Source organism: Protomyctophum bolini (genome assembly GCF_963924005.1).
Source record: "Protomyctophum bolini genome assembly, chromosome: 22".
Taxonomy (NCBI): Eukaryota; Metazoa; Chordata; class Actinopteri; order Myctophiformes; family Myctophidae; genus Protomyctophum; species Protomyctophum bolini.
In genome coordinates this window covers 13765847-13791574 of record NC_137883.1, presented here as the reverse complement: position 1 = coordinate 13791574, position 25728 = coordinate 13765847, and the positions used below count along the sequence as shown (strand labels likewise).

The 25728-nt window shown below is 40.7% G+C and overlaps 3 protein-coding genes across 4 annotated transcripts; 2 read left to right on the top strand and 1 right to left on the bottom strand.

Annotated features, from left to right (window-relative positions):
- The first annotated feature begins 1167 nt into the window (after positions 1 to 1167).
- On the top strand, positions 1168 to 6996 carry tmed2 (transmembrane p24 trafficking protein 2). 2 transcript variants are annotated; one of them, XM_080756283.1, is made up of 5 exons: positions 1168 to 1516; positions 2523 to 2715; positions 3012 to 3029; positions 4201 to 4308; positions 4878 to 6996. In XM_080756283.1, the coding sequence occupies exons 1-5, from the start codon at positions 1337 to 1339 to the stop codon at positions 5000 to 5002; spliced, it is 624 nt and encodes a 207-aa protein (XP_080612409.1). In that variant the 5' UTR covers positions 1168 to 1336; the 3' UTR covers positions 5003 to 6996. The 2 variants fall into 2 exon arrangements, with proteins under 2 accessions (XP_080612409.1, XP_080612410.1); XM_080756284.1 differs by lacking the exon at positions 3012 to 3029 and having other exon boundaries at positions 1171 to 1516.
- A 3115-nt stretch (positions 6997 to 10111) lies between these two features.
- ddx55 (DEAD (Asp-Glu-Ala-Asp) box polypeptide 55) lies at positions 10112 to 20009 on the top strand (the record flags this gene model as incomplete). The annotated part of the gene is made up of 14 exons (XM_080755755.1): positions 10112 to 10236; positions 10394 to 10444; positions 11735 to 11821; positions 12110 to 12201; positions 12295 to 12357; positions 12614 to 12763; positions 13605 to 13794; positions 14506 to 14588; positions 14754 to 14885; positions 15036 to 15128; positions 15345 to 15459; positions 17371 to 17539; positions 19260 to 19567; positions 19809 to 20009. Exons 1-14 carry the CDS (start codon positions 10132 to 10134, stop codon positions 20007 to 20009), a joined length of 1839 nt encoding a protein of 612 aa, XP_080611881.1. The 5' UTR covers positions 10112 to 10131.
- A 506-nt stretch (positions 20010 to 20515) lies between these two features.
- Positions 20516 to 24692, bottom strand: eif2b1 (eukaryotic translation initiation factor 2B, subunit 1 alpha). Its single transcript, XM_080755756.1, has 9 exons — positions 24344 to 24692; positions 24140 to 24241; positions 23594 to 23730; positions 22509 to 22625; positions 21919 to 22031; positions 21553 to 21621; positions 21398 to 21473; positions 20819 to 20944; positions 20516 to 20689 (listed from the first exon to the last, which is right to left on the bottom strand). Exons 1-9 carry the CDS (start codon positions 24354 to 24356, stop codon positions 20534 to 20536), a joined length of 909 nt encoding a protein of 302 aa, XP_080611882.1. The 5' UTR covers positions 24357 to 24692; the 3' UTR covers positions 20516 to 20533.
- Between the last annotated feature and the right edge of the window lie 1036 nt (positions 24693 to 25728).

The window sequence follows — 25728 nt, the reverse complement described above, 5'->3', positions numbered from 1 at the left end:
GAATGTAGGCGGGCTCTGGACGGGAGGACGCCGTCGAACTCCGGCATGGAAGTAGTGACGCGAGCCGTGGAGGACAGTTGCCATGTCCACTTAATATAAGCGACTTTGGGCTTGTTTTTCTGTGAAATTGTTTGTAAATATTAATTAAAGGACCACTTCACCATTTTTCAACCTATCTTCATATAATTGGTCCTCACTAATGATCATGATAAAATAACAGTGAGTTTAAAATCGCCATAAACTAATGGCCCAAGTCATTCTTTTAAGAAAATGATTTTGAAGTCATGCAGCTCCTCATGACACATGGCCACCTCTGGTAACGCATGGCCTAAGTCACATGTTTTGTAACTTAGGCCAAAAAATATAAAAAATACTAAGTCAGGCTCTTTATTCCTTGATCTTCACTAATAATCATGATAAAATGGCACAATTACTTTATACTCAGTTTGTGTCTCATAGGAGGGCTGTCTGTGGGCAGTTCAGAAACCCGTCCTCCAGTGACATCATCAATGGGGAATCCAAGATAATATGGATATTTTGTTATTTTGTTTGTTATTAAATCACTATTTTTATTTGCTGCGTGCGCAACCCCCTACTGAACGTTCAGCACCTACTGTAAATATCTTTCCGCGGCCATGTACTCAATTGAGTGTCTCTTCCTTTCTTCAAGAGGGAGAGTAGCGCCCAGGATTACAGATTAGGCAATTGTAACGGGTGAGAAATTTGTTACAAAATCGTGATGTCACTGGTGGACGGGTTTCTGAACTGGCCACAGCCCTCTGAGACACAGAGTAGAAAGAAATGGTGGTATTTTATCATGAACATCAATCATGATGGTGAGGACCAATTATATGAAGATAGGTTGAAAAGTGGTGAGGTGGTCCTTTAATTAAGTAGTTGCGGGGGCTTGTTTCTAAAGTGTGCATATTTAGGCTTCCTAAATGTTGTTTAAACCAGTGGTTCTAAAATATTTTCAGGACTCCGTGTATGTATGTGTATATTTGGTAAAATATATTTTATTTTTGGTAAAATAGTGGATGTTTTCAAACAGCTGATTAATATCAGATATCATTTGTGGAGTCAGTGGCTGTTTTCATAGACCTGACTGCTTGTTTCTCTCGCACATTCTGGCAACACTGGTTCTGGAGGAGGGTTTACGTTGTTGAACCAAACCCGTACGTGGCATTCACACAGAGGAGCGCAGGACAACTACTAACCAGGCAGCTAACTGTCTGTCTGCCACAGTTTAGCCCTCAGAATATTTATTTAGTCCTGCTATCATTCATATTACATTACTTTTGGACGGGAAAAGAACCAGAAGAAGCCAGCCGTCGTCATGTTCACCGCCTCGGAGCTCGTGGTGGTGCTCGCCGCTCTGTGTGCCACCGCGTCCGGCTACTTCGTTAGCATAGACGCCCATGCCGAGGAGTGCTTCTACGAGCGCGTCAACTCCGGCACCAAGATGGGCCTCATGTTCGAGGTGGCCGAGGGGGGCTTCCTGGACATCGACGTGGAGGTCAGTGATGATGATGATGACGATGAGAGCCTGCTGCGTTGTAATATTTGTATAATAATAATCTATTACGAATGCCGGAAATGGCCATTGATCTGCTATTTTGTTTTGGGCCGGCGAAGAAGAAGCAGCCGCCATACGAGGAAGTGTAAATCTTATAATGAATGACAATATGTCACTTGGCACTAGTGGAAATGTCTTACTCTTGTCTGTGGATCAACAATGTCTGTGGCGGTGTATTGTGGTGAATTGGATATGAAGGACCCCAATGGAAACAAGCCTTTAATGCTTTCTTAGGTTTTTAAATCCTCTTAGCAGACCTTGTATTGAACTGTACTTTCCTGTGCGTTTTTTCCTTGCAAACTTGTTAATAAAGTATTCAATCAATCAAAAAACGATCAGAAGTGTTCATGCATCTGTCGAAACCCTTGGATGATGGACCAGGAAGTCTGTTCTAGTGCACATCTGTTCTCTACTTCTATTAGTGCTTTTATTTCTCACATCAAAGGTGTCTAGGTGTCCTAAGCGCAAATGCTGTTTTGTAATTTATATAGATGCATTTTAACTTGTTTTTTTTAGGGATCTGTCATTGCCATATGTTGCTAGTTGTATGTTGCGTTTTGACTCCTTTTTATGTCACTTTTATGGGTGATATGATATTATTATTTTATTGTTGAAGCTTAGCTGCATCTTTACCTGTATATCTGTCCTGTGTTTACCTTACTACAGTGATGCGGCTATGGTGATTGACAACTGAATGATATATATATATATATAGATTAGATATGTATATCGAAATATACATATTTGTAATTTCTCTCTCTCTGTGTGTGTGTCCTTTTCTTTCCTGAAAACTATGAATGATGGAACTTGCGCACAAAAACTAATTTCATCCACGTCTTGACACCTGTGTAAACCTGCGACGTGACAATACAATTCAATGCCAATGGTGATTCATAAATGTCTGTCCCATCATGTGTAATAGATGTGATATATTCATGCTTTGCAGATTACGGGACCAGACGGTAAGCAGATCTACAAGGGGGACAGAGAGTCCAGTGGGAAGTACTCGGTGGCGGCGCACATGGACGGAACCTACAAGTTCTGCTTCAGCAATAAAATGTCTACCATGACGCCTAAGATCGTCATGTTCACCATCGATATCGGAGAGGCACCCAAAGGACAAGATATGGAGACAGAGGGTATGTGTGTGTGTATGGGTGCAACATTCATTAAATTACTTGATATAATAATATATTGAAAAGTTTGGTTCAAAACATTTATAAAATATCTGCACAACTCGATTATACAATTAATCAAAAAAGTTATTGATAGAATAATGCCCCAAAAAAGTCTATTTGCAGCCCTACTGTGTCTGTGTGAGTCTTGTAAACCAGTTTATTCCTGCCCCACTCTCCTGGCTTTCTTTCATTCTTTGCTTGAGTTTTCGTTTCACCTTCTCGTTTTGTTTTTTGGAACTCTTCTTTCCTCCTCGTAGGTGGTGACAACTGGGATGGTAGGGCAAAGGGTGGACTTGGCATGTAAAGCACACAAAGCCATCTAACAATTGTTTTCACTGAAGTGTAAACTAATATTTGAGTATGAATTGAAACGTATATTTAGGGAATACACGCCCTCATGTTGCCTGGGAATTGCTTTAGAGACATCTCGGAAAGCATTTAAACCCATTAAGACCTGGATTGCATCTGTGTCACTTTAGCGTTTAACCACTTTAACCATTATTTTAAACCTTAGCTGTTGAAATGTAGCAGATATACAAGTTCATAGTTCACTTGGTGAAAATCGTGAAAATGTGTGCAAATCTTTGAATATATATTCTTTCACAGCTTATGTTTAACTAAAATCTTTGCTTCTGGGGGGTCCCTGAAACAGCATATTTTGAGATGGGGGTCTGCTGCCAAATATCATTCTGTGGTCCTTGACATGAAAATGTTTGAGAACCACTGACATAGAAACATACGTTTATCAGAAAACTGTCATGATTTAGAAGACATTTGTAGAGTCAGGTCCTCAGGTCTTAAAGTGTTAACCCACAGGGGCAATTATTATTCCTTGATAGTGGGTATACTGCTCGCCTCTTACTTAAGGCATGGGATTCAGCATAAATCACTGATACAGTAATGCATGTGTTGTTCCAGTTTGTGTGTGTGTGTGTGTGTGTGTGTGTGTGTGTGTGTGTGTGTGTGTGTGTGTGTGTGTGTTAAGCAGCCTGATTTGTACTTGGTTGCGCACAGAAAATATCTGATCTGCAAGCTCACGATGCGTTGCATCATGGTCACTAGGCCTGCAACAGTTATTGCATAATTGTGTGAGTGCAATTATTTGAGTCAATCACCATCTTTTTGCATAATCCTCTATCTTTCAATCATCTGTATAAATTAATGCGTTGAAAAATATTCCTACATTTACATTATTATTTATTGTTAGTTATTTAGCCTGAACAGAAATGTATTTTTTATTAATGCAGTATGTTCAGTGTCCAATGTTCAGTGAGCCCAAAACGCAACGACATCATTAATAATTAATTTACTACAACGTCGCCATCAACCCCTAATCGAGACACGAGATGAGCTTGTGCATGGGTGTGTGACCATGTATGAATCGGCAGTTAAATGACAACTATTCATTGTAGTCACTGATTATTATTTTTTGCTTTTCTATTTCAGCTCACCAAAACAAACTGGAGGAGATGATCAACGAGCTAGCGGTTGCCATGACGGCCGTGAAGCACGAGCAGGAGTACATGGAGGTCCGCGAGAGGATACACAGAGCAAGTAAGTCTGGGCAGTCGGGGTGGAAACTGTATCTCCATATTTCAACATTTTGTGTTTTTTCTTAAATTAACACCTTACTCGATAATACCACAGCGGCACACAAGCGTTTCAAGCTTGTGGATCTGCTGCTTTTGCCGTTTTTGAATTTGAATCGTGAAAAGTAACCGTTTTCGACATATGAGGTTTCCAACAGAGATCGCATCGGCCCTGTCACTTGACACGCAGCACGTCGCAGGAGTCGGGGCATGACACAAATTTGAACTAAACCTCTAAAATCTGAAAGTATCCTGAAAATTAAATACTAAATAAATCAAATGAAATATCCACAACCATTGTAAGACTTCAAAGTAAATTGCTTCCCTAGCGTTTAATGTCCATAAAAAACATTGAGTCAATTTCAACACGGGTTTGTTTTTTGGTCCATTTCTTGAAAAGTAATTGTTTCCACATTTCCACCCGACAGCGACAATATGAAATATATCCTCAGAGCCCGTTTATAGTGTTTGTTGTATTGGTGTCATTTGATTGCACGTGTTCATTTGTGGTCCCCTCTTTCTTTCTCTATCCAGTCAACGACAACACAAACAGCAGAGTGGTACTCTGGTCCTTCTTCGAAGCACTCGTCCTCGTGGCCATGACGCTCGGACAGATTTACTACCTGAAGAGATTCTTCGAAGTTCGGCGAGTCGTGTAACCTGATTTAAGTGGTCCCTCGCGTGTGAAGCGGAAGCCGCCATTTTACTCCAATACCAAGACAGTCATTTATACCTGGAAAAATAAGACTGGCTGTTTTCAGTCTAAACACATTTAGATATATTCCCCCCGCCCCCCCCTGCTAGTCCTTTGTTCTCGGCTCTTTTATCAATGTGATTATTATGGTTATGCAAAGACCTAAAGACCATGGTCTGTGGATTGATGTCACTTGATTAGCATTTTTTTGTCAGTTAAGTTTATTCACTTTTTGTTTGTACAGTTTACTTTCTAGTACAGTTTTATCTCAGTCTGTGTCAATAAGGCTTATAAGCGACAGCTAATGAGGTGAAATGTGATGTGTACAAATGCTGCCGTATTTGTGGAACGATAAAAAGTTCAAACCTTGAAAATATACTGCATCACAAATTCACAATAAGGCACAAAGTACCAGGAGCCTGTACTCAACTCTGCCAACCAAGCTAATGATGTTCAGGTGGCTATGTCGTTGCAGACAATCGGCCTCTAAATATCTGAAGGATCTAATGGTTGATCACGGAGGAGAAGTTTTAACTATACTGTTCCGTTTTTGTTTATTCAGTTCATGCCACACAACACACTGTTTGTGGCTGTTTGCCTACCTTTGTAATTCTTCTTCGGCCCAGAAATGCAGATGTTGGTTGCTTTTAATGGTGTACAGTCACACATGCGCGATGACAGCCAATACATGTTGGAGCGTCATTAACGTGTAAAGTTCGACGAACTTGCGTGATGGGCCAATGCACCTCGACCTGAAAGCTGCACCCCCTTCGCCCGCGCAGAGTGGAAGTGAACGGCACAGCGGGATGCGCCTGTTTCACTCAAGCATGTGTGACGTACCCTAATGCAGTGGTTCTCAAAGTGGTATCTGGGGACCCCCCAGGGGTCCATGGGACTTTTTCAGGGGAGTCCCCAGCTAAATTACTGATAGTTGGGAACCAAGTGGACCCTTACTGGTCCCTTTAGTTCCATTTGTACACAGACTCTCGGGCCCCTTTTTCCACTGGGGTCGAACCAGTTTGGTTATTTTTCCCCCACCTAATATTGAGCCAGTTTTTGTTTCCACTAAAAATGAATTGGTACAGACTCCTAAAAGTTCGTTCTGAACTCGAACAAAATAACGGTCACCGGTGAAAGTTTCCAAGAATCTAGGACGGAACGAACCAGCTCTACTGTTCCAGAACCAAAGTTATTTCGGTGGAAAAGGGGCCTCAGAGTTGTGAGGGTCCATGGCTCTAATGAATACCATTAAACTGGGTCCATAAATTGATATCGGGAAAAAAAGTTTGAGAACCACTGCCCTACTAATGTTCCCAATACACTCATAAGCAAGTCCTTGAGTCTCTTGGTTGCTGGTTTGGAAACTGATAAGCTGTATTTGTGGCTCTGAAGCTGGGGTAGAACAACACTGTAGAACCGAATGGGGGGGAGGGCCAGGGTCACTCCTGAAATCCAATGATTGGTGGTGTGCTTTAATTGCTTCTACTTTGATTGTAAATTTGTTTGGTTCCTGGATTTTAAGTTAGGTTACAAAAAGTGTGTATTGTTTTTCTCCCCCTTTTGAGCTTATCCTGTGGGATGCTACATCTGGACAAAATACCATTTTAGAATACTTTTTGTTTTTATTTTATCTTGTCATCTTGCACTCAACACATGTCTGCAACTTCATAGTTGTGGAGGCAAAGCCACCATTTTGTATTTTATTTCTGTAGAGTACAGGGATAATTGTTACATTACAATACGCACGCACCTTGTTGTGATCAAAATATAATTTAAGACAATAACCGTCAAAAGATTTCAGAATGTCTCTGGAAAATAATAACCCAGCGTTCATGATAAATCCCAAATTCTGTTTGGCTTGTTTCCATATGTGGTGGGCAGTTAATGGATTCTTGAAATGTCTCAGTTGCACTTGCTACAGTATGTGTCCATTATGAAATAAAACTTTCATAACGAAAACGTGTGGGCCGCATAGTTACGCAAAAAATGTCACCTTGATATCTATGGCAGTGTTTTCCCAAACTGAGTAGGATGCATCCATCGGCCACAAAAAAAAACAATTTGCCATGCATGGAAGACTATATATGCCATGCATATAAGAAGAAAATAATTTCAGAAATACAAAAATCTAAGAAAAATAAATCTGCTACTTTTCGGTCGTTTGGGTCCCAGGGATAGACGTGTCTTTTGGGTCTTGAGCCACGGACCACCGTTTGATAAGATTTAGCCTTGCAGACCCAAAACAAAATGATATTTTGGTATCGTTTGATGAAATTTATTCCACAATTCCATGCTGTATTCGTGTGGTGTCATAGGAGAGATAACGATCAAAATATTTATTCTACAGTCATTCTCTATTGTGTAGTCACTTCTTGTAAATTAAGTAATGCACATGTTTAGCAATAATGTAACTTGAGAGTGTAAAATGAAACCAAATCCAAATGGACCCGTAAGGGTCACATTTGGTTTAAGTCCACGCTCTTGTTTTTTTTTTTCCAACCAAGGTTCATGTTTTAGGTTGTTATTAGAGAAAGGAAAAAATGTGTATTTGTACATTGCTGCTATTTTTGACAATATGGGGCAAAATGTGTATTTTTTTTTTAACAAACGATTATGGTGATTTTTTTATTTTATTATTCACTATAGTCCTACTAGACCCCGAGAAATTACATCTGGCCACAAAAGATCACAGGTTCTATTGAATGTGGGAAAGGGAGGTGACAAACTGACATTGAGCCTACGGCACAGTATGGCATCTCCCTAGTACCTCTACCTTCACATTCAGTAGATGTAATTTCCTGGGGTATAGTAGAACTATAGTAAATATTAATAAAGAAATTGCCGTAAAATGTAAAAATGCTAAAATGCTAAAAAAAGAAGCAACAAATGAAAAAAAATGGAACACTCATCTTTTACTTTCTCATACGTAAAACATGAACCTTGGTTGAAAACAACCAAAGTTGTCCTTTAAAGATCTATAAAGGACCATTGGTTACCAACTCTCCATTTAGCTGGAGACCACTGGTGGTCCCCGGACCACTGGTTCAGAACCACAGTCTGTCTGGACTACAACGTGGCATTGCACACCCCTCGGAGGCGTGGTGTGAATTCATCAGCTGTGGTTTGGAAAGCGGTCAATCAGTGATGAGATTACCTTTAGGCTTTGAACCAACAGATTGTTCTTGTAGGTTACATTATGCCACCATGATGTGTGGAAGGAATGTGTGTGTATTTGTAAAAGAAAGAAAGAAAAAGTGCTGGTAAATGTTTGATTCTATTTAAAGGTGCAGTAAGTGATTTTATTTTGTTACGATAAGTGTCAAATGCCTCCATAGTCTGATAATAACCATTGATATACAGTGTTTGTTCACTAACACGGGAGTCCTTATCTCTGGCTGCAAGTAAACAGAAAATGCATTTCCAGGCCAGGATAGCAGTTTTAACCAATCAGGAGAGAGAGTACTCATACACAAGATAAACTAGTGAAATTGGAAGTGATGACAAACACACACACGCACACAAACTGATTGGTTGATGTTGTAGCGACTACTTCTTCCCATCAAATCAAATAGTAGGCTAGTAGTGCTATGAGGCTGAGCTGTCGGCAGGAACTGTATGACGCGTTTCTTTCAATCAAATCCAGAAAGGTTCTTATTGTAGTTAAGGTGATTTATTGACAAATAAACAAGGTCCAAAAATGTACTGAAAATGTTGATAAATGAAAACGTACTCTGTTGGTATAAACGATCAAAAGATAAACGATTAAACGGTCAACAGAAAATATTGAGCCTAGAGCTCACCCCCTTTCTCTCACTGAATGCCACTGCCCAGACACACAGCTGACATAAGTAAAGTGATTGGCAGACACACAGCAGGTGAGCAGGAGCTCATCAATCAGGTAAGGGCTGTGGCACATCGAAAACCCAAGCATGGGAAAAAATAAACAAATAGAATAAACAACAAACAAAATGTATATTTTGGCTCCTACAGTTGACATTGGCAACCCCACCTGAAAATGTAGGCTACAGTATTTTGTGTTCATTAACGAGATGGGGGAGACAAGATTCGATACACCACCAAGATACCCATGTACCTGTCTAAATACTTCCTTAATGTAAACAAAGTCCACACCCACAACACCAGAGGGAGTGCAACAAACCATGTACAACCCAGATTCGGCACAAACAAGGGACTAAATTATTTTCGCTCCTATGCCACCAAAATGTGGAACGACCTACCAACAGTCATTAAGACCTGTGAATCCCTTGACTCCTTCAAAACCGCTCTCAAAGGGCACCTACGGATGGCTGCAATTCGAAACTGGCCTCTGTAAAATCTGAATTCCCCCCCTTTCCCCTCACTGTATATGTATCTTTTCCCTTTTTGCTTCCTTTATGATGAATTCCTGTTCTGTTTTTTAACTACATAGAAGTGTCTATTTGTATGTCTCTAAATGTTTTGATGAATTGAACAATGTGGACCCTGTTGTAAACAAGTGTAATGCTTAATTGGGTCGTCCACTCACAGTTAACAGTCTTTGTTTGTGCTTGGAATGTACTGTAATTCTACAAACTGTTAATAAATATTTCAATCAATCAATCAATCAACCAGTTCAGAGATCAATATAAAGATACATAAGCATAATATACACAATCCTATACCAGTAAGACGCGCAAACGCGGAAAGCGAACGCAGCTCGTACATATTTAAGTTGTCACCATGACTCAGCCATAACCAAGGAGTCCCCAAAGCAGCTCCATATATGGGCACAAAAGCGTGACACACGGACACACAGACATGAGCTGCTAGGTCTCATAGTAAGTGCTCACTGCATTCGCAATAAAGAGTGGTACCTGCATCATCCATACTGCAGGCTCAAGCCTAAAGACTCCCACCCACAAACCCACTAGAGACGATATCGAGGGAATCGTTTCTACAGACTGTATAGATTCACTGCACAGTATTCTCATTTTAAACATAATTTAACAAAACGGAACGGAATGTATTGTAACTTCCGTTTCTAGTTTCTACTCGGACTGTAAACATCAACCTACCGGAAGAAAGATCACGAGCAGCGTGTGTACATTTTCCAACATGGAGAGCACAGACGGAAAATGGGATAGTTTACCCGTTAAACTCAACGACTGCATTTTGCAAACACTCGACGAACTGCAGTTTACACACACGACACCAGTGCAGGTATCGTTCACCATTTATAGTGTAACCGTTACATTTCACCAGTGTAATAGTAGCTACAACTTAGCTACCAGTACTAGCTACTACTACTGGCTAGTAGTAGCAAGTGCTAGTGCTACTGTAGCAACCCAGTTATAATGTAAAAATGTTCTATTTCTAGGCTGCGTGCATCCCTCTGTTCATGAGGAACAAAGATGTGGCTGCCGAGGCGGTAAGTGTCAGTAACCACTAAGTTACTAACCAATTAAATTAAAGTTCAAACTTTATTCCAGACATGCAACTAAATTACCGGTAGCTAAAGAGCTTCTCAAACTTTTCAAGAACCCCCAACACACAGGTCCATTCATTTGGTTCCATTCGTGCACAGATTTATTACAGTGTGAGACCTGAGACCCCCCCCCCCCCCAAAAAAGGTACATTATTGTTTGCCTTTTATGCTTCATAAACAATGGTTGCACAGGTCAGATATAATAATAATAATTGTAATAAACTGTATTGTATAGCACCTTTCATGACATGAAATGCAGGTCAAAGTGCTTTACAGAACAAGAAAGTAAATAGAAAGAAAAGCACAGGCATAAAACAAAATTGAAATAATAGCAGTGAATAAGGCAATCCAGTGATGACATGAATAACAAAGTATTTCTGTAGTAGAAATCCTTTGTGAACTGGAGGCCCCTGAGAGAACTGGGTTTAACCAGGGGGGCAGTCAGACAGATATTTTGTGAAGCCACTAAGGAAATCGGGACATCTTGAAATCTTCATATAATGGCCTGTTGTGGCGCTGTCATTGGGCCCAAAAAAAACCATATCCCCATAGAGGTCCATGTATTTGGGCCCAACTTCACCTAGACTGTATTACCTTAATAAACATGGTCATGAATACTTTCTGCTTACAGTCACTAGTTTAAAGTCTCATTTCTCATGTCATAATATTCTTTTTGGAAAATGATGGTCCAATTTATTAAAGAAATGACCATAAAGTCGCGTATGTTCTGAGGGGCGTGGCTACCATTACAGTCTATGAACGGGAGCCACCCCGTTCGAGTCAAAATAAAAAACAACTAAGAAGAAAGGGGAAGTCCCGCCTCGTTGTCTGGGCCAGCCAATGGCCAGCTGGGCCAAAACGGATCTAGAAAGATAGCGATTTACAATACATGGACTGACTGGCTTCATTTTACCCGGCGAACGCTTTGTCCATATTTATTTTTTACAGTCTATGGGTTTAACACTAGCTCTGATTTATTGTGTACTCACTTATTTATAACTCTGGGAGTGTACAAATGGAAACAGATGGACCCTAAGGTCCCTAGGTCCATCTTACCGTATTTGTACACTCAGAGTTACAGCAACATATAAGGGTCTATTTGGTTCCTGACTATCCATCTGGGGACCCCTCGGGGTCCCGAACCCCACTTTGAGAACCACCGATTTAGACAGACACAAACGTACATAGAAAGCACAAAGCGGCTTTGTATTACTAAATAATTGTATGTTTTAGGTAACTGGGAGTGGGAAGACACTTGCTTTTGTCATTCCTGTAATAGAAATCCTACTGAAGCGAGAAGAAAAACTGAAAAAAATGCAGGTGAGATTTTCATTATTTCCCAGGCTGGTTCCTTGGTCAAAGAAAAACGTAATTCAGATAGCAGATTATGTAGACACAGCATTCTATAGTGTATACCTAATTGTTTCATTGTATAGATATTCTACTGTTAGACGGATGTTAGGTTCTTAGCTTACTTATGACCCTTGATGACTATTTCTATGTATTTGTCAATGTATTACCATTGTGTTGTTCACTCTGGATTAAGAGTGTCTGCTAAATGCCTAAATTGTAACACTTCACCCTAAAGTGTCATCCCTTGCTTTGCAGGTTGGTGCATTGATCGTTACTCCTACGAGAGAGCTGGCCCTACAGATCAGTGAAGTAATGGAGACATTCATTCAAAAGTTTCCACACTTAAGGTAGGCAAAGAGAATGGGTCGATGACATGCTTGTTTGAAACTCAGGAACTCAGGTCAACATCATTCATTTTCAACTTGACATTTGTTTTCCAGGCAGATTTTGTTGATTGGTGGAAGTAATCCTATGGAGGATGTGGAAAAGTTCAAGGAACACGGGTAAACATAGTTTGATGCTCATATCCATATTATCGGTCTCAGTGCACATTTTTGTCAAAAAGATCACACAATAAAACCCAGAGGCTCATTTTGTGGTCCCACAATGCACATATCTTTTTGCGTCTTTGTAAGGCCTCATTTTGATTTTTATTTCAGTTTATCTATGTTTTTTCAGTCCTAGTTTCCATTTTTAATCATTAGATTTAATTGACTATGTATTAATAATGTTGCACCTGCATCTATGCTGTTCTTTCAGGGCCAACATTTTGATTGCAACTCCGGGCCGACTGGAGGACATGTTTAAGAGGAAGGCAGACGGCGTGGACCTGGCTAGCTCGGTCAAGAGTCTGGATGTGCTGGTTCTGGACGAGGCAGATCGATTACTAGACATGGGCTTCGAGGCCAGGTATAAGGGGCCGTTTAAATGTTTATGTGGGCGGCAGTGGATCAGGGGTAGAGTGGCCGGTCGAGAGGCAGGATGGTAACCGCATTGATTGATTGAAAACTTTATTGAAAATTAATTCAAAAGGGTACAGACACAAGAAATCCGTTGTGGTCCCTTTGGCGAAAGAGAACATGGGGAGTAACAAAACAAAACACAGACAAAAAACGAAATACCTTTGTATTTTGCCCTGACCCTGTTCCTTTTGGGAAATGGGGCAGGAGACAAAAAACACAAGGTTCCCTTCCCAGTTCGATCCCAGGCTCCCCCAGAGTTGGTGTCGAAGTGTGTGTGTGTGTGTGTGTGTGTTTTTTGCACAATCTATGTAAAGCGCTTTGGATAAAAGCGTTATATAATTAAATGCACCATTGGCCATTTTAGTAATTTGTGTCTCAGTCCTCACACCAGGTTTTGAGTCAAGAAATGCGTGTTTTTAACTTTGTTTTACTATTTTTGTAGTATGTAATTGTCTTACGTTGTTTTGGCCAAAATAGGAACACCTGAACAGTAGTGTCCCTATTCTTTGTTGAACATTTGGCAAAAATAGGCAATCTACAAGTTTACAATGCATCACGTGTGTGACACATTGGAAGCTTGTAAAATGGCCTATTTTCGGCAAAGAGATTTTCTATAGAGGGGGGGGAAATTGGGTGCCTAGTATTGGGTGCCTAGTTTAGACCCCTGGGACTGGGAGAAGTATTTACCGTATGTACCGTATCATGTAGGGTTTTAAAAATGTAATTTTACATCATGGTGGAATGATCACACTTCTAATGGCGTTGCTTCTTTTTTGCATTCTGTCCAGTCTGAACACTATCCTGGGCTACCTGCCAAAGCAGAGGCGTACCGGCTTGTTCTCGGCCACAATGACCCAGGAGCTGGAGAAGCTGGTCAGAGCGGGCCTCAGGAACCCCGTCCGCATCACGGTCAAGGAGAAGGGTGTGGCCTCCACCAGTACCCAGAAGACCCCTGCACGGCTGTCCAACTATTACACTGTGAGTAGAAGAAGAACGCCTCTGTTTTTACTTACTTGAATGCCGGAAAATAGCTGATTTACAAGCTCGCAACGCATCACACCGCTTTGTGAGCTTGTGGATCACCTATTTGGGGCTTTAGAATGCTTTTAGAAGTATCACGTATACTGCATTAAAATAAAACTACCCGCACACAGTCTAAAGTTACTCTAAAAATAAAGTTGTGTTCAATTAGCAGCAATGTTTCGCTAAAAGACCTTCTCCAGAGTCCAGACTAAAGGTATTCAAAATATTTGAATACATTTTAAAAAACACATTCTTTATAGTGTAGCCAGGGATTCTGCGGATCCTTAAAAAGTTTTATAACATCTTGAATTTAATTTGTAAATTTTAATTTAATTAAAGTTATGTTTCACTCAACTATTGCAATATACAGTGGTCTCATTCTGTATCTTTTTTTGAGTGGTGCAACCACTCCTACAACCAGCAATGTCCGTGACATGTATGTGACGTTCACCTATGTATGTGTGAGCACCAGTATGAGTACCAGTAGGGGCGCCAGAAACAGAGAGAGAGAGAGACAGTGCTGCTGTTGCTTGCTAATGAGAGAGAGAGAGGTGGGAGAGAGGGGGGAGTTGCACCACTCGGTTCACACGGGTGTGATTTTTTTTTTTACTATGTTATATGATACAACAGGATTTGTTAAATTAAAACATGGTCTTCTTATTTCAGATGTGTCGGACCGAAGACAAGTTCAATACCCTTATTTCGTTTCTCAGGCAGCGCAAGCAGGAGAAACACCTGATCTTCTTTAGGTAGGTGAAAATGTATTGTTTGCTTATATAGACGAAGTGACACAAAACAATTCATGCCATTTTCATTATGTTTTTTTCTACCGATATTGATGTCAGACTTCGGTGCTCCATTAGGTGTGTCATATATCATTGCACACGACTTAACCGGCTTTTTCTTGCTCTCAGCACGTGTGCATGTGTGGAGTATTTTGGCCGTGTCCTGCAAGCCCTCGTGAAGAACGTTGACATCCGCTGCATTCATGGCAAAATGAAACACAAGCGGAACAAAATCTTCGCTGAATTTCGGCCCCTGAAAAGGTGAGTGAACTACTTGGCAAGAATGAAGAGATACTTTCTTTAATTACTTTAGACAAATGGTGCAACCCACCCCCCCCCCCAATGTTGGTTGTGAGCTTGTAGGTCAGCTGAAAATAAGGATGTATTTGAATAACATAATTTGTGTTTCAGTGGAATCCTAGTGTGTACTGATGTCATGGCCAGGGGCGTAGATATCCCAGAGGTCAACTGGGTGCTGCAATATGACCCTCCGAGTAGTGCAAGGTAGGCAGAATGGACGATCTCCTGATGAAGGAAAATCTGTTTTTCTTTCCCAGACTCCCACAGGTTTAAATGAGACCGAGTGCAATGATTTTTTATATTTTTGCAGATACTTTTGTGACGCAATGTGGCCGTTATGAGATGTTTAGAGCACTACGAAGTTGCATAATGATGTTTATGAATCGGCTGTGCTAACGAGTGGTTTTGTCCGTGTCTCAGTGCCTTCGTACACAGGTGTGGACGTACGGCACGGATCGGTAATCAAGGCAACGCGCTCGTCTTCCTGCTGCCAATGGAGGAATCGTATGTCAACTTCCTGTCCATCAACCAGAAAGTGAGTTTTTTTCGTTTACACGTCTTGATTGAAATCTGAATTATGGTCATGTAGTGTTTAGTTTATTAGATCTGAATTATGGTCATGTAGTGTTTATTGCTCGGCACATTAGCTCATTCTTGGATTGTAGTTTATCTCCTTAACAAATTAACTGCGACGCCTGGAAAATAGAACTGTGTTCTATCGGCCCGCCAGGCGACGGAGCCGGTGTGCGATAGGTTCGGAGCCGGTGTGCGATAGGTTCATTGAAAATAATGGAGGCGGCTGTGTCCGCCGCGCGGCGCCACGCGGCGCACGCAACCGGTGTGTGGTGGGCTTTACTCTCCATGGTTTGGATAAAACGCGCGATGTTCGGAGGTCTTTGCTGATTATCCGGTGGTGTAGATGGGAACATTGGTGCTTTCTAGAGCAAGGATGGCTTCATTTTAGCTCGCTAGCATTGATGTGATTTATTTAGCATCTAAGGTGGCCACCCAAACGGGATGTGAATCCAGCGTGTGATGTGTCACACTTAGAGTATATATGAATAGAGAAGGCACCCAGAGGAAACCCTGAGGCGAAATGGACATAGTGAAGGTCGAATGAAGGTATTGCAGCCTGGCCCCAAACACATGAACGCGCTGTCCGTTGACTATCATTGTACACATTCACGACGGACGACGCTCGTGCGCGTTCAACGGCAGCGCGTTCATGTGTTTGGGGCCACTCACCATTGCAATCCGTCCCAGAATGCACTCTGTTCCTAACTTTCTACCAGGAAGGAGGAGTGAAATTGCCTCATGCGCTTTTGAGCAACTTAATGCAAGTGGATGGAAGGAGAACTCGGGTGTCTTCTCTTCTCTATTCATATATACTCTAAGCCCTAAGGTGTCGCACTACAAAAGCGACATGTATAAAACTATAAATGCACCATTCATACATTTTCAGACAGGTTTTCCAATTTCAGCCAATAGAGGGTATGCGGGTGACATCATCATCAAACCTACTTTCTGGCAATTGACAGCCCATGCATCCAAACAGAAAAGTCCTATCTGATTGCATTAAATAACATTAAACAATGTTAAACTCAATGTTGAAAGCCTGTTGCTTTGCCCCTCGATGTGCCATTCACTTTAAGCATGCGCATACCCTCTATCGGGGGGGAAATAATACCCATTTCTCAGCTTTCATAGTGCTCCAGTTCCAACTGTGTCTGCTCATTTCTTTGAGTCATCACTTGTTTATTCTATATCCTGTGTGAGTTCTCCCTCCTGACGGGATCAAATTGGTATCCTGACCTGGAAATAGTAATGATTACTATCAGAACATATATCATTTATTATGTAACAAAAACAAATATCACTTGCCGTACCATAGCTATTTCATGGTATGTCAAATAATAACATTAATAGCAATAACAAGTGTGTTAATTAAAGTAGATCTTCTATTTTAACCAAATGATCACCTACTTTTGTAGAACCATTGCCTATTATGCCCAGAATATTAAACTTGGGGTTTGTATGGTTAATAATGTGCACTGTGGCTTTGACTGTTTACCGTAGTCAGCTGAAGCAGTGGTTTTCAACCCCTTTCATATCAAGGTCCATTACTCATTCTGCACTTGAACCACGACCACCATTTGATGAGATTTAGCCTCTCAGACAATGCTGCATTGATGTGTGGTGCCATATGAGAGATGACAGACAAACGATAAAAATAACAATTCTCTAACTCTAATTGTGTAAACTTCTTGCAAATTAAGTAGGGCTAATGCAGATGTACAATAATGAGCATAAAATGATTAAAGGTTAACCAACCCTCCACCAATTAGCTGGGGTCCACCTGGAACTCCCTCAAGGACCACTGATTGGCCCTGGACCACTGGTTGAGAGCTGAAGGACTAAAACAAAGCGTTCCTTGTCCCCTCTGCAGTGTCCACTTCAAAAGATGCGCAAGATAAAAGACGTGGTGGATGTCCTGGCCAAAGTGAAGGCCCTGGCGCTGGAGGACCGTGCCATGTTCGACAGGGCCATGAGGGCCTTTGTCTCCTACGTCCAGGGCTACGCCAAGCATGAATGCAGTCTGATCTTCAGAGTCAAAGGTAAGAACACTTGGAGATCAAAAAGTAAGAATTTAAATATATGAGCCTGAATTCATCAGAGCTCTGATGAAGTCTCATAGACGAAATGCATATGCGTTCCTTATTGGCGTTTGCCAATTTAAAATTGGAAATGTGATTATGTTGTCTGCCATTTATTTCCAATTTTGGATGTGCTACCTTTTTGGATTTTTTGAAATTCCTTTGATGTATACTGGAGTTTGGGTCTAGCACTCCACTGAAAACCATTGCTGATGCGCAACCTCTTTTTCTCATTTACTTATTAGTTTACTTATACATATAACATGTCCTTGTTAGTTGATCACTTAAAGGGATATTTCACTTTCAAACATGTTTGGGGTCATTTAAATACCCCAGTGTTTTTCTTTTTCTTTTTGAAGGGGCGCTAGCCCAACCTATATCCAGCTTTTGGAGTCTGTCCACTTTGTCCTACACAAATTGAATTCACATTGACACACACAAACACGAAAAAAATGGGTGAGACCAAATTCTACAAATGTCTTCTAAATCAGTGATTCTCAAAGTGGGGTCCTTGATGGAGTTCCAGGGGGTCCCCAGCTAAATGATAGTTTGGAACCAAATGGACCCTCATGGGTCTGTAACTCTGAGAGTGTATACAAATGGAACCAAATGCACCCTAACTGGTCCATTTGGTTCCATTTGTACACTGTCAGAGTTAAATTAACATTGATTTTACAATATAAATTGGGGGTTCCAGAGATAGAAATGCCATTAAATGGGGGTCCGTAGCCTATTGCATGTCAAACTGGGGGTCCTTGAAATTAAACTGATTGAGAATCACTGCTAGAGCCGTAAAAAATATTCTCTTATAGCAGTCCCTGGCATGTCTTTTCCAAATGGGGGTCCACGGGATAATGAGTGCCAATTTGGTGGTCCTTGACATGAACAAGTTTGGGAACCACTGTTCTAAATCAGCTCAGTCCTCTCCTCCAATCTGAAAATATGCCATCCATAATACCTGGTTTAAATAATAGATTGTGCTATAGGGGTGTATACAGAAACATTAGGCAGAGCAAAACCCTTTCTAATCTGGTTCAGAATCTTCTCCTAAGAACAAAATTATGATCTATTCTAACCGGTTCACGTGACGGCTGTGCTCTGGAGAGAAGCAGAGATGGAAGTGAGGTTTCTGAGACTGCCATGGATTCAATCTTTAACCAGAGGGGGGCGTCGGAGGACCAGTCACCAGGAAAGCCCCACTGCCAAAAAGGTTGCATTTGCAGCCCAAAAGTAATGTTTAAATATTGGGAGGACAAGGCCTCTTTCGCTTAATCCCGAACAGTTTTAAGTTGCTTGATTCATTATTTAGATATTTGATATTCATTTTGTCAGACACCCCCCCTCTCCTATGCAAACCATGATAGATTAATCAAAAACAAGGTAACTCATACTTCCCTCCTAATCATGATAGATTAATCAAAAACAAGGTAACTCATACTTCCCTCCTAATATGTGAGGGGGCATGTTTTTTGGTTATTACAATTTTATTTTCATTTTCCTAAAAAAATATATATAGCAAAGACCTGAGATGGCCAAACATGTTTGAAAGTGAACTATCCCTTTTACTTCATTGACCACAAAGGGTCTTTACTTTATAGCTGACAACCGAGCGTTCAGATGGCCTATTTTTGCTAGATGTTTTCCTATTATAGCAATGCCCATAACATATTTCATCGATTAGATCTGGACTGGTCCGGCCTGGCCCGTGGCTTCGGCCTTCTCCGCATGCCTAGGATGCCTGAGCTGAGGGGGAAAACCTTCCCCGAGTTTGAGGAGACCGGAATCGACACAAACACCATCCGCTACCGGGACAAGCAACGCGAGAAGCAGAGACGCAAGATGTTGGCCGAGTTGGCTCTGCTCAAAGAGAAAGAGGGGTACTTGCCGCCCCGAAAGAAGTTTCAAGTACAGACTACATCCTGGTCCAAACAGAAGAACAGGAAGGACCGTCGGCAAAAGAGGAAGGCTGCCAAGGGAAACACTGACGAGGTACTTGTATTGTTTAAGCCATTTTTCTATTGATTCGTTTTTCGATTGATCTAGAAGTGCTTTTTTTAAATATCAAAACATTTATTAACCATTATTGTATATGTTTTAAACAAATATTTTCACTATTTTGGAATTTCTTTGACATTTTTGGAATTAGTTTTTGTGCAACATTATTATTTTACAAAATGATATATCTCTAATGAGAATGAATCGATCTTCACGGTGGTTTTGTCGGTACTAGGGGTCTGACGTGGACGAGGAGGACATGCAGGAGCTGTTGAAGGACACCTGGCTGCTGAAGAGGCTAAAGAAAAAACAGATTACGGAGGAGGACTTTGAGGAGCAGCTGACGACGACAAGCAGCAAAAAGATGAAAAGTGAAACACAGGAAGAACCAGAAGCTCCACACGTGAACAGCTCAGGAGACCAGTGCAATGACTAAGACGGGCTATATTCCACCCAGTTGCATTGACTTTAAGAGGTGCTCTGAACGATCGGCCACTGATCGGTGATGACAATTTACCCAATCTGGAGAAACAGATCTTTTATACCATTTAAGTGGTATAAAAGTCAATCAGATATATAGTATATCGTTGGCATCTTTGTGACAAAGTACCATAATTGTCTCTGATGGGTGGAAAACGTATATAAAATCCATTGTAATCATTTGGTCACAAGCTCTCGATAATACTTTTCATTGGTCAAGTATTTATAAAACCCACAGGCACAAAATTTCACAATGTTTCTAAAATTGCAATCTACAATCCATGTCGTGAGCGTGTAGATCAGTGGGTTTTTTTGGGCTACTTTTGCGTTCAAAGTAAGTATAAAATAGGCCATTGACTTGGATGTAAGCAATATGGAGATACAGGTTTCTGTACAGAGACGATGTAATACAAATTCAGGAACATAAATGTTTTTATCAATTTCCGGTATTTTTTTATTTGAAAGTTCTGGGACCGTTTATTATAAATAGAGTTTAATGAGTTCATCGCTGACGGCGGACGGGGTGAGGACTCCCAGGTCGGTGAAGAGGAGGGTGATGAGTGAAGGTGGTGTGTAGTCGATCATGGGATGCTCTTCTGACAGGTTCTGTGCACTCTTCAGTGTGTCTGCCTTGTACTGTGGTGGGTGGGAAACAAACATTGAATGATGGAATATAATGCAAATGTAATAATAACTTACAAACTAAACAAGAAATGGTTGGGATCCGCTGACTTTGGGTGTGACTACTGTAAAAGTTCTGCATACCTTAAATTTATCCGGAACGTCCTTCTGGTTGAGCGGATAAAGCCGAACAAACTTAAAACTTTCTGCCACTACATAGAAAGGCTTGTTGTGAGCTTTGGAACAAAGTGCCATCTGGTAGGTACCAATCTGTATGGGCAAATAGACGCATATTTATGTTCAGCTTTTCCATGTTGCAGTAAAGAGAAGCAGAATTTTCAAAAATCACGAAAATGTGGCGCAAATCTTTGAATATATATTATTTCAGCGCGAATGTTTTCAACTCAAATCTTTGCTTCTGAGGGGTTCCTGGAATATATTTTCAGATGGGGGTCCGAGGCCAATTACATATTTGGGGTCCTTGACATGAAATATTGAGCACCACTCAGAAAACTGTACACAATTGGAGAATGTAGAATAATTGTTATTCTGATCGTTATCTCTCCTAATGGTAGCCCATCAATACAGCATGGAATTGTGGACAACAAAATATTCTTAAGTTTTAGGTCTGGGAAGCAAAATCTCATGTGGCTCAAATGCTGAATAAATAATGGTCCTTGACGTGAAAAAGGTTGAAAACCACTGCTCTGTCACATAACAAACCTTGTTAATGATGCCTCCACTCTCCACAACTCCCTCTGCACCAACAATTACGAGGTCTACCTTCTCAAGGACATATCTGTTGAAGTGAATGAACACGTTAAATCGTTCAACTTGTTTCTTTTCTTTACATAGATACTTGTAAATTGAATATTTACCCCACAGCTGCGTCCAAAACTACTGTCACAGGGACATTCAGTTTCCTGACGGCTTCTGCCATCTGTCTCCTAAAAAAGAAAATTCAGACTCAAACTAGTTTTCATGTTACCATTGAACAGCTACAATGGGTGTGTAGCAGGGCGTGGCGATTTGGACAAATGGACACAATTTAATAAGACAATATTTTGACCAAATACCTTGATAGCAATTTTGTGACAATGTACTGTTAATTTTCAAAGCAGCAAGAATTTCTGATCTACAAGCTTGCAACACAATTTGAGCTTGATTATGCAAAAATAATTGTGATTATCTCAAATAATTGCGATTATGTAATAATGTAATTGTGACAGTCACAGTTCACGCACCCTGCTGCATCAGGCTGGGATTCGGTGACGTAGACAGAGAAGCGTTTCTTCTCCGTCACGGCTTTCTCCAGCACCCTGAGGACCACTCTGGAGTAGGAGTGAGTCAGGATCTTCTGTGGAAGGAAATGATGGAAGAGGGATTAACACATACTGTGTGTATTGTATATCGTTGCTGTTGGGAGGAAACCTATGTCCAAAACACGTCCTTAAGCTTGTACATCAAGTAAAACTCTTGAATGGCTCTACTTTAGACTCAGGTCATTTAGGCCTGACCTCAAATTTAAAAACAAAATCTAAATCCTCCAGTTTTCTGAAATAAATATTTTCACGATTAAAAAAAAATAGCAGACCTACAAGCTCGTAGCGTGCCAGTCGGTGGCACGCTATGAGCTTGTAGATCTGCTATTTTTCAATAACTAAATTATAACATGTTTAAAAGACCAAAAGGGGTTCCCCCCAACATGGGTTAATAGGGCATCATAGAAATATGGAGATACAAGTATTCTGCTTGAGAGCAAGGATATGGGACATGAACAACAGTGTAATGTTTTCAATCGATCCACCATTACATGAAGACTGGCACCACTCACCGCTCCATCTTTGATGAAGGTGTGACAGAGCTTGGCCACTTTGGTTCGGGACAGTGAGATCTTCTGAAGAAACAACTCTCCTCTCTCCTCCATCACTTTCTTACAGCGTGACAGATCCTGAGACAAACCACATGAAGTAGATTATATGAAGGCTTAGTAGCTAGGGCTGAGCCATATATATATCAATATTGTTTGACTTTCCATATGTTATCCTCATATGAAACTAAATGAAATCTGGCATTTAAGTTTGGATATTGTAATATTGTGATATTGCCTTAGATTCAATTGTAGAGATGTTAGTACAATTATTAGTAATGATATTGAGATAGCACAAGTTAGCACAGCAGTCAGAATGGTCTGCTTACATTATATTATAGCTAGATTTAACATACATCAATATTGTCGGGCCAGTACATATATTATATGCTTCCTATCTCCACAGTATTTATCTACTTCAGAAAAGATTTCAAGACCACTGCTTCACTTTTCAAAAGCTTAAAACTATTTACTCTCTTCCAGATCAACACTTCATCAAATATGCATTTGTATTTATAAGTTTAAAACATTATAAACATACCCCCAACTCCATTCCCAAACCTTTTTGTAATAATTACTTCCAAACAAATTCTCAAATACACAAATAGTCATGGTCAATTTTCCCTTAAATACAGACTTCTGGACAAGTCCTCTACTGGTATAGAGCACCGAAGTCTGACGTCAATATCGGTAGAGGGTATTGTAATCCCCATAGGATTTCGGCGCTCTATACAACTTTCTTCTTATTTATTGAAGGATGTTCTGATTGACCATCATGATCACACATTCCCTGATAACTTTGTCTAGTCCCATTTTGCATGTTTGCACTATAGATTTGAAATATTGAGCACCGCAGTCAACTATGTGGGATAATAATCATCAGTAACCTTGTCGTGGATAATCATGACAACCTTTTGAATAGTTCCATATATTGCATTAATAATAATGTGTGGTTGTCACGAAATCCCAAGGCACACCTGGACTTGTGTCATGGCACACGGTTTGGGAACCACTGTTCTAATCGGTGCCATTGCCACCTTACACCTAACCTGGTGCTCCAGTGAGGTGAGACTGATGAAGCGCAGGAACAGTTCTCCTCCAGAGGACACGGCCACAGAAGAGTCCACTCCTGTCAGGCAGTCTGTGGCCCATGTCAGGCTCTCTCTCAGTCCCAAGATGGTCTCTCCTGAAGAAAAAAAACATTTCAACTGATCTGGTCTGACAGTATTTTAGGGATGCCAATCAATGCACAGTTTTTGTATTAACCATTTCAAAAGCCAGCATCCATATTCTGGAGGGAACATGAGCCAAAAACGCAGCAGAGCTGCAGCTCACCCATTGTGAGCTTGCAGATCTAACAACCTGTATTATAGACAGTTATATACGTATACCATTATATGAGCTGTTTGAACCTGATTCAAAAGGTAAGGAACAATATGTGTCCCTTATCAGTTCAATCAGGGAGTGGGACAGTTTCCCAATTAAGGGATGATTCCTTATTTCAAGGGACGGCTGGCAACCCTCGATATCGTCACTGCTACATGGAAGCAATTGCAGTGGCATAACATGATAATATCAGTGGATGCTGCTCAAACCTTTATCCCTCTTGAGGAATTCCAGCAGGGTGCGGATTGCGGCTACCGCGGACGCCATGTCTGGGTCTTTCTTCATCTGGTTCCTGAAATACTCCACCAGTTCTGGTTGCAATATGGAGTGAGGAAATTGGTCGACCGTTATAATTCACATTCAAAGAATGGATGAAGGTGGACTATCAAAGAAAATAAGCATAGACAACTTACCTTCTTCGTTCATATTGAAGGCAGCAACACAACCACAGCGGTTGACTTTGTACTAATCTAACGCTGAATCACACCCAGGAGACTTGCACTCAAAAGATGATGCTTTGAATTTGACTGTTGTTTTGCATACACACACGTGAGTTGGCTTTAATCGGGGAAAGCAGTCTTTCTGAACAAAACAAACGTCGTATGAACGTCAAATCAATTTTATATAATATGTATATTATAATATCATATAATATTTAGCCTGTGTGTAGTGATATTATGATGATCACAGTTACCACTAACTTATTCAGCTGCTGTTTCTCCCTTCAGTAGGTGTGTGCTGCGATCATAGAGCTGCGATGTGTGTGTGTCGCGGATTGATGACGCGTCTCGCCTGAGCACGCGTATCCGCCGAAAATAGCAGATCTACAAGCTCACAACGCGTCGCCAGGCGACGGGTTGTGAGCTTGTAGATCTGTTATTTTTGTTTGTTTGTTGTTGTTGACCTAATGTTCAACCCTCTGTCTAATAGTCTAGCCTCAGCCATGTAGTTTTTACAAAAGCATCACCTTTTATGTAATGATCGAGACAATGAAGGTTTTTTATAAGAATTGATGACTCTGGTTTGTGGGGTTGTGAATATATCTAGGCTACAGACAGTTGGCAAAAAACAAACACTGAGTTTGTAGCTTTGCTTGTTGAATTAGTGTGGGGGGCGGGCATATGTCTGTCTGTGCTCCAGGGGTCCGGGGACCCTCAGAGGTTCATGAGGATGTCCCAAGGAGGTCCAGAGTCAAATGAGTAACTAATACTGTAGGTTAATTAAAACTATATAGGCTATTAGTTCTCACTTGACAGAATGTTAACTTGTATTAATCATGTACTAAAAACAGACATTTCCAGCCTGACTATAGGTTGTTTTCACCTGTTTACATTTTTTTATTTAAGTATTGTATTGTGGTTTCATATTGCTGCACTGTATTTCTATTGGAAAGTATACGCTACTTTGTTTTGAAAAGTGCTTTATAAATGAAATTTCCCCACATTTATTACACTATTTGTAAAGTAGTAGGCTAGTTTACATTCTGTCAGTGTAACAACAAGTGATATAGCCTGAGGTGGTAATATAGTTTAACTTGTTTTATGATGCGATATCAAACAGATTACTTAATTGAAAACATCTGGAATGATCTGATTTAATTGTTACTTGATCTGTGTGTGTCTTTCTTCTTTTTCCCCCCAGTCCAAACCAACTTTTATGGTTCTGAACCAATTCATTTTTAGTGGAAAATGAACTGGTTCAATATTATGCAGGGCAAAATAACTGAACTTCAACCCTGGTGGAAAAGGGGTACTCCTCTGCTCATGCAAAAAAAATGCATGCCTCAATAGACAGAGAC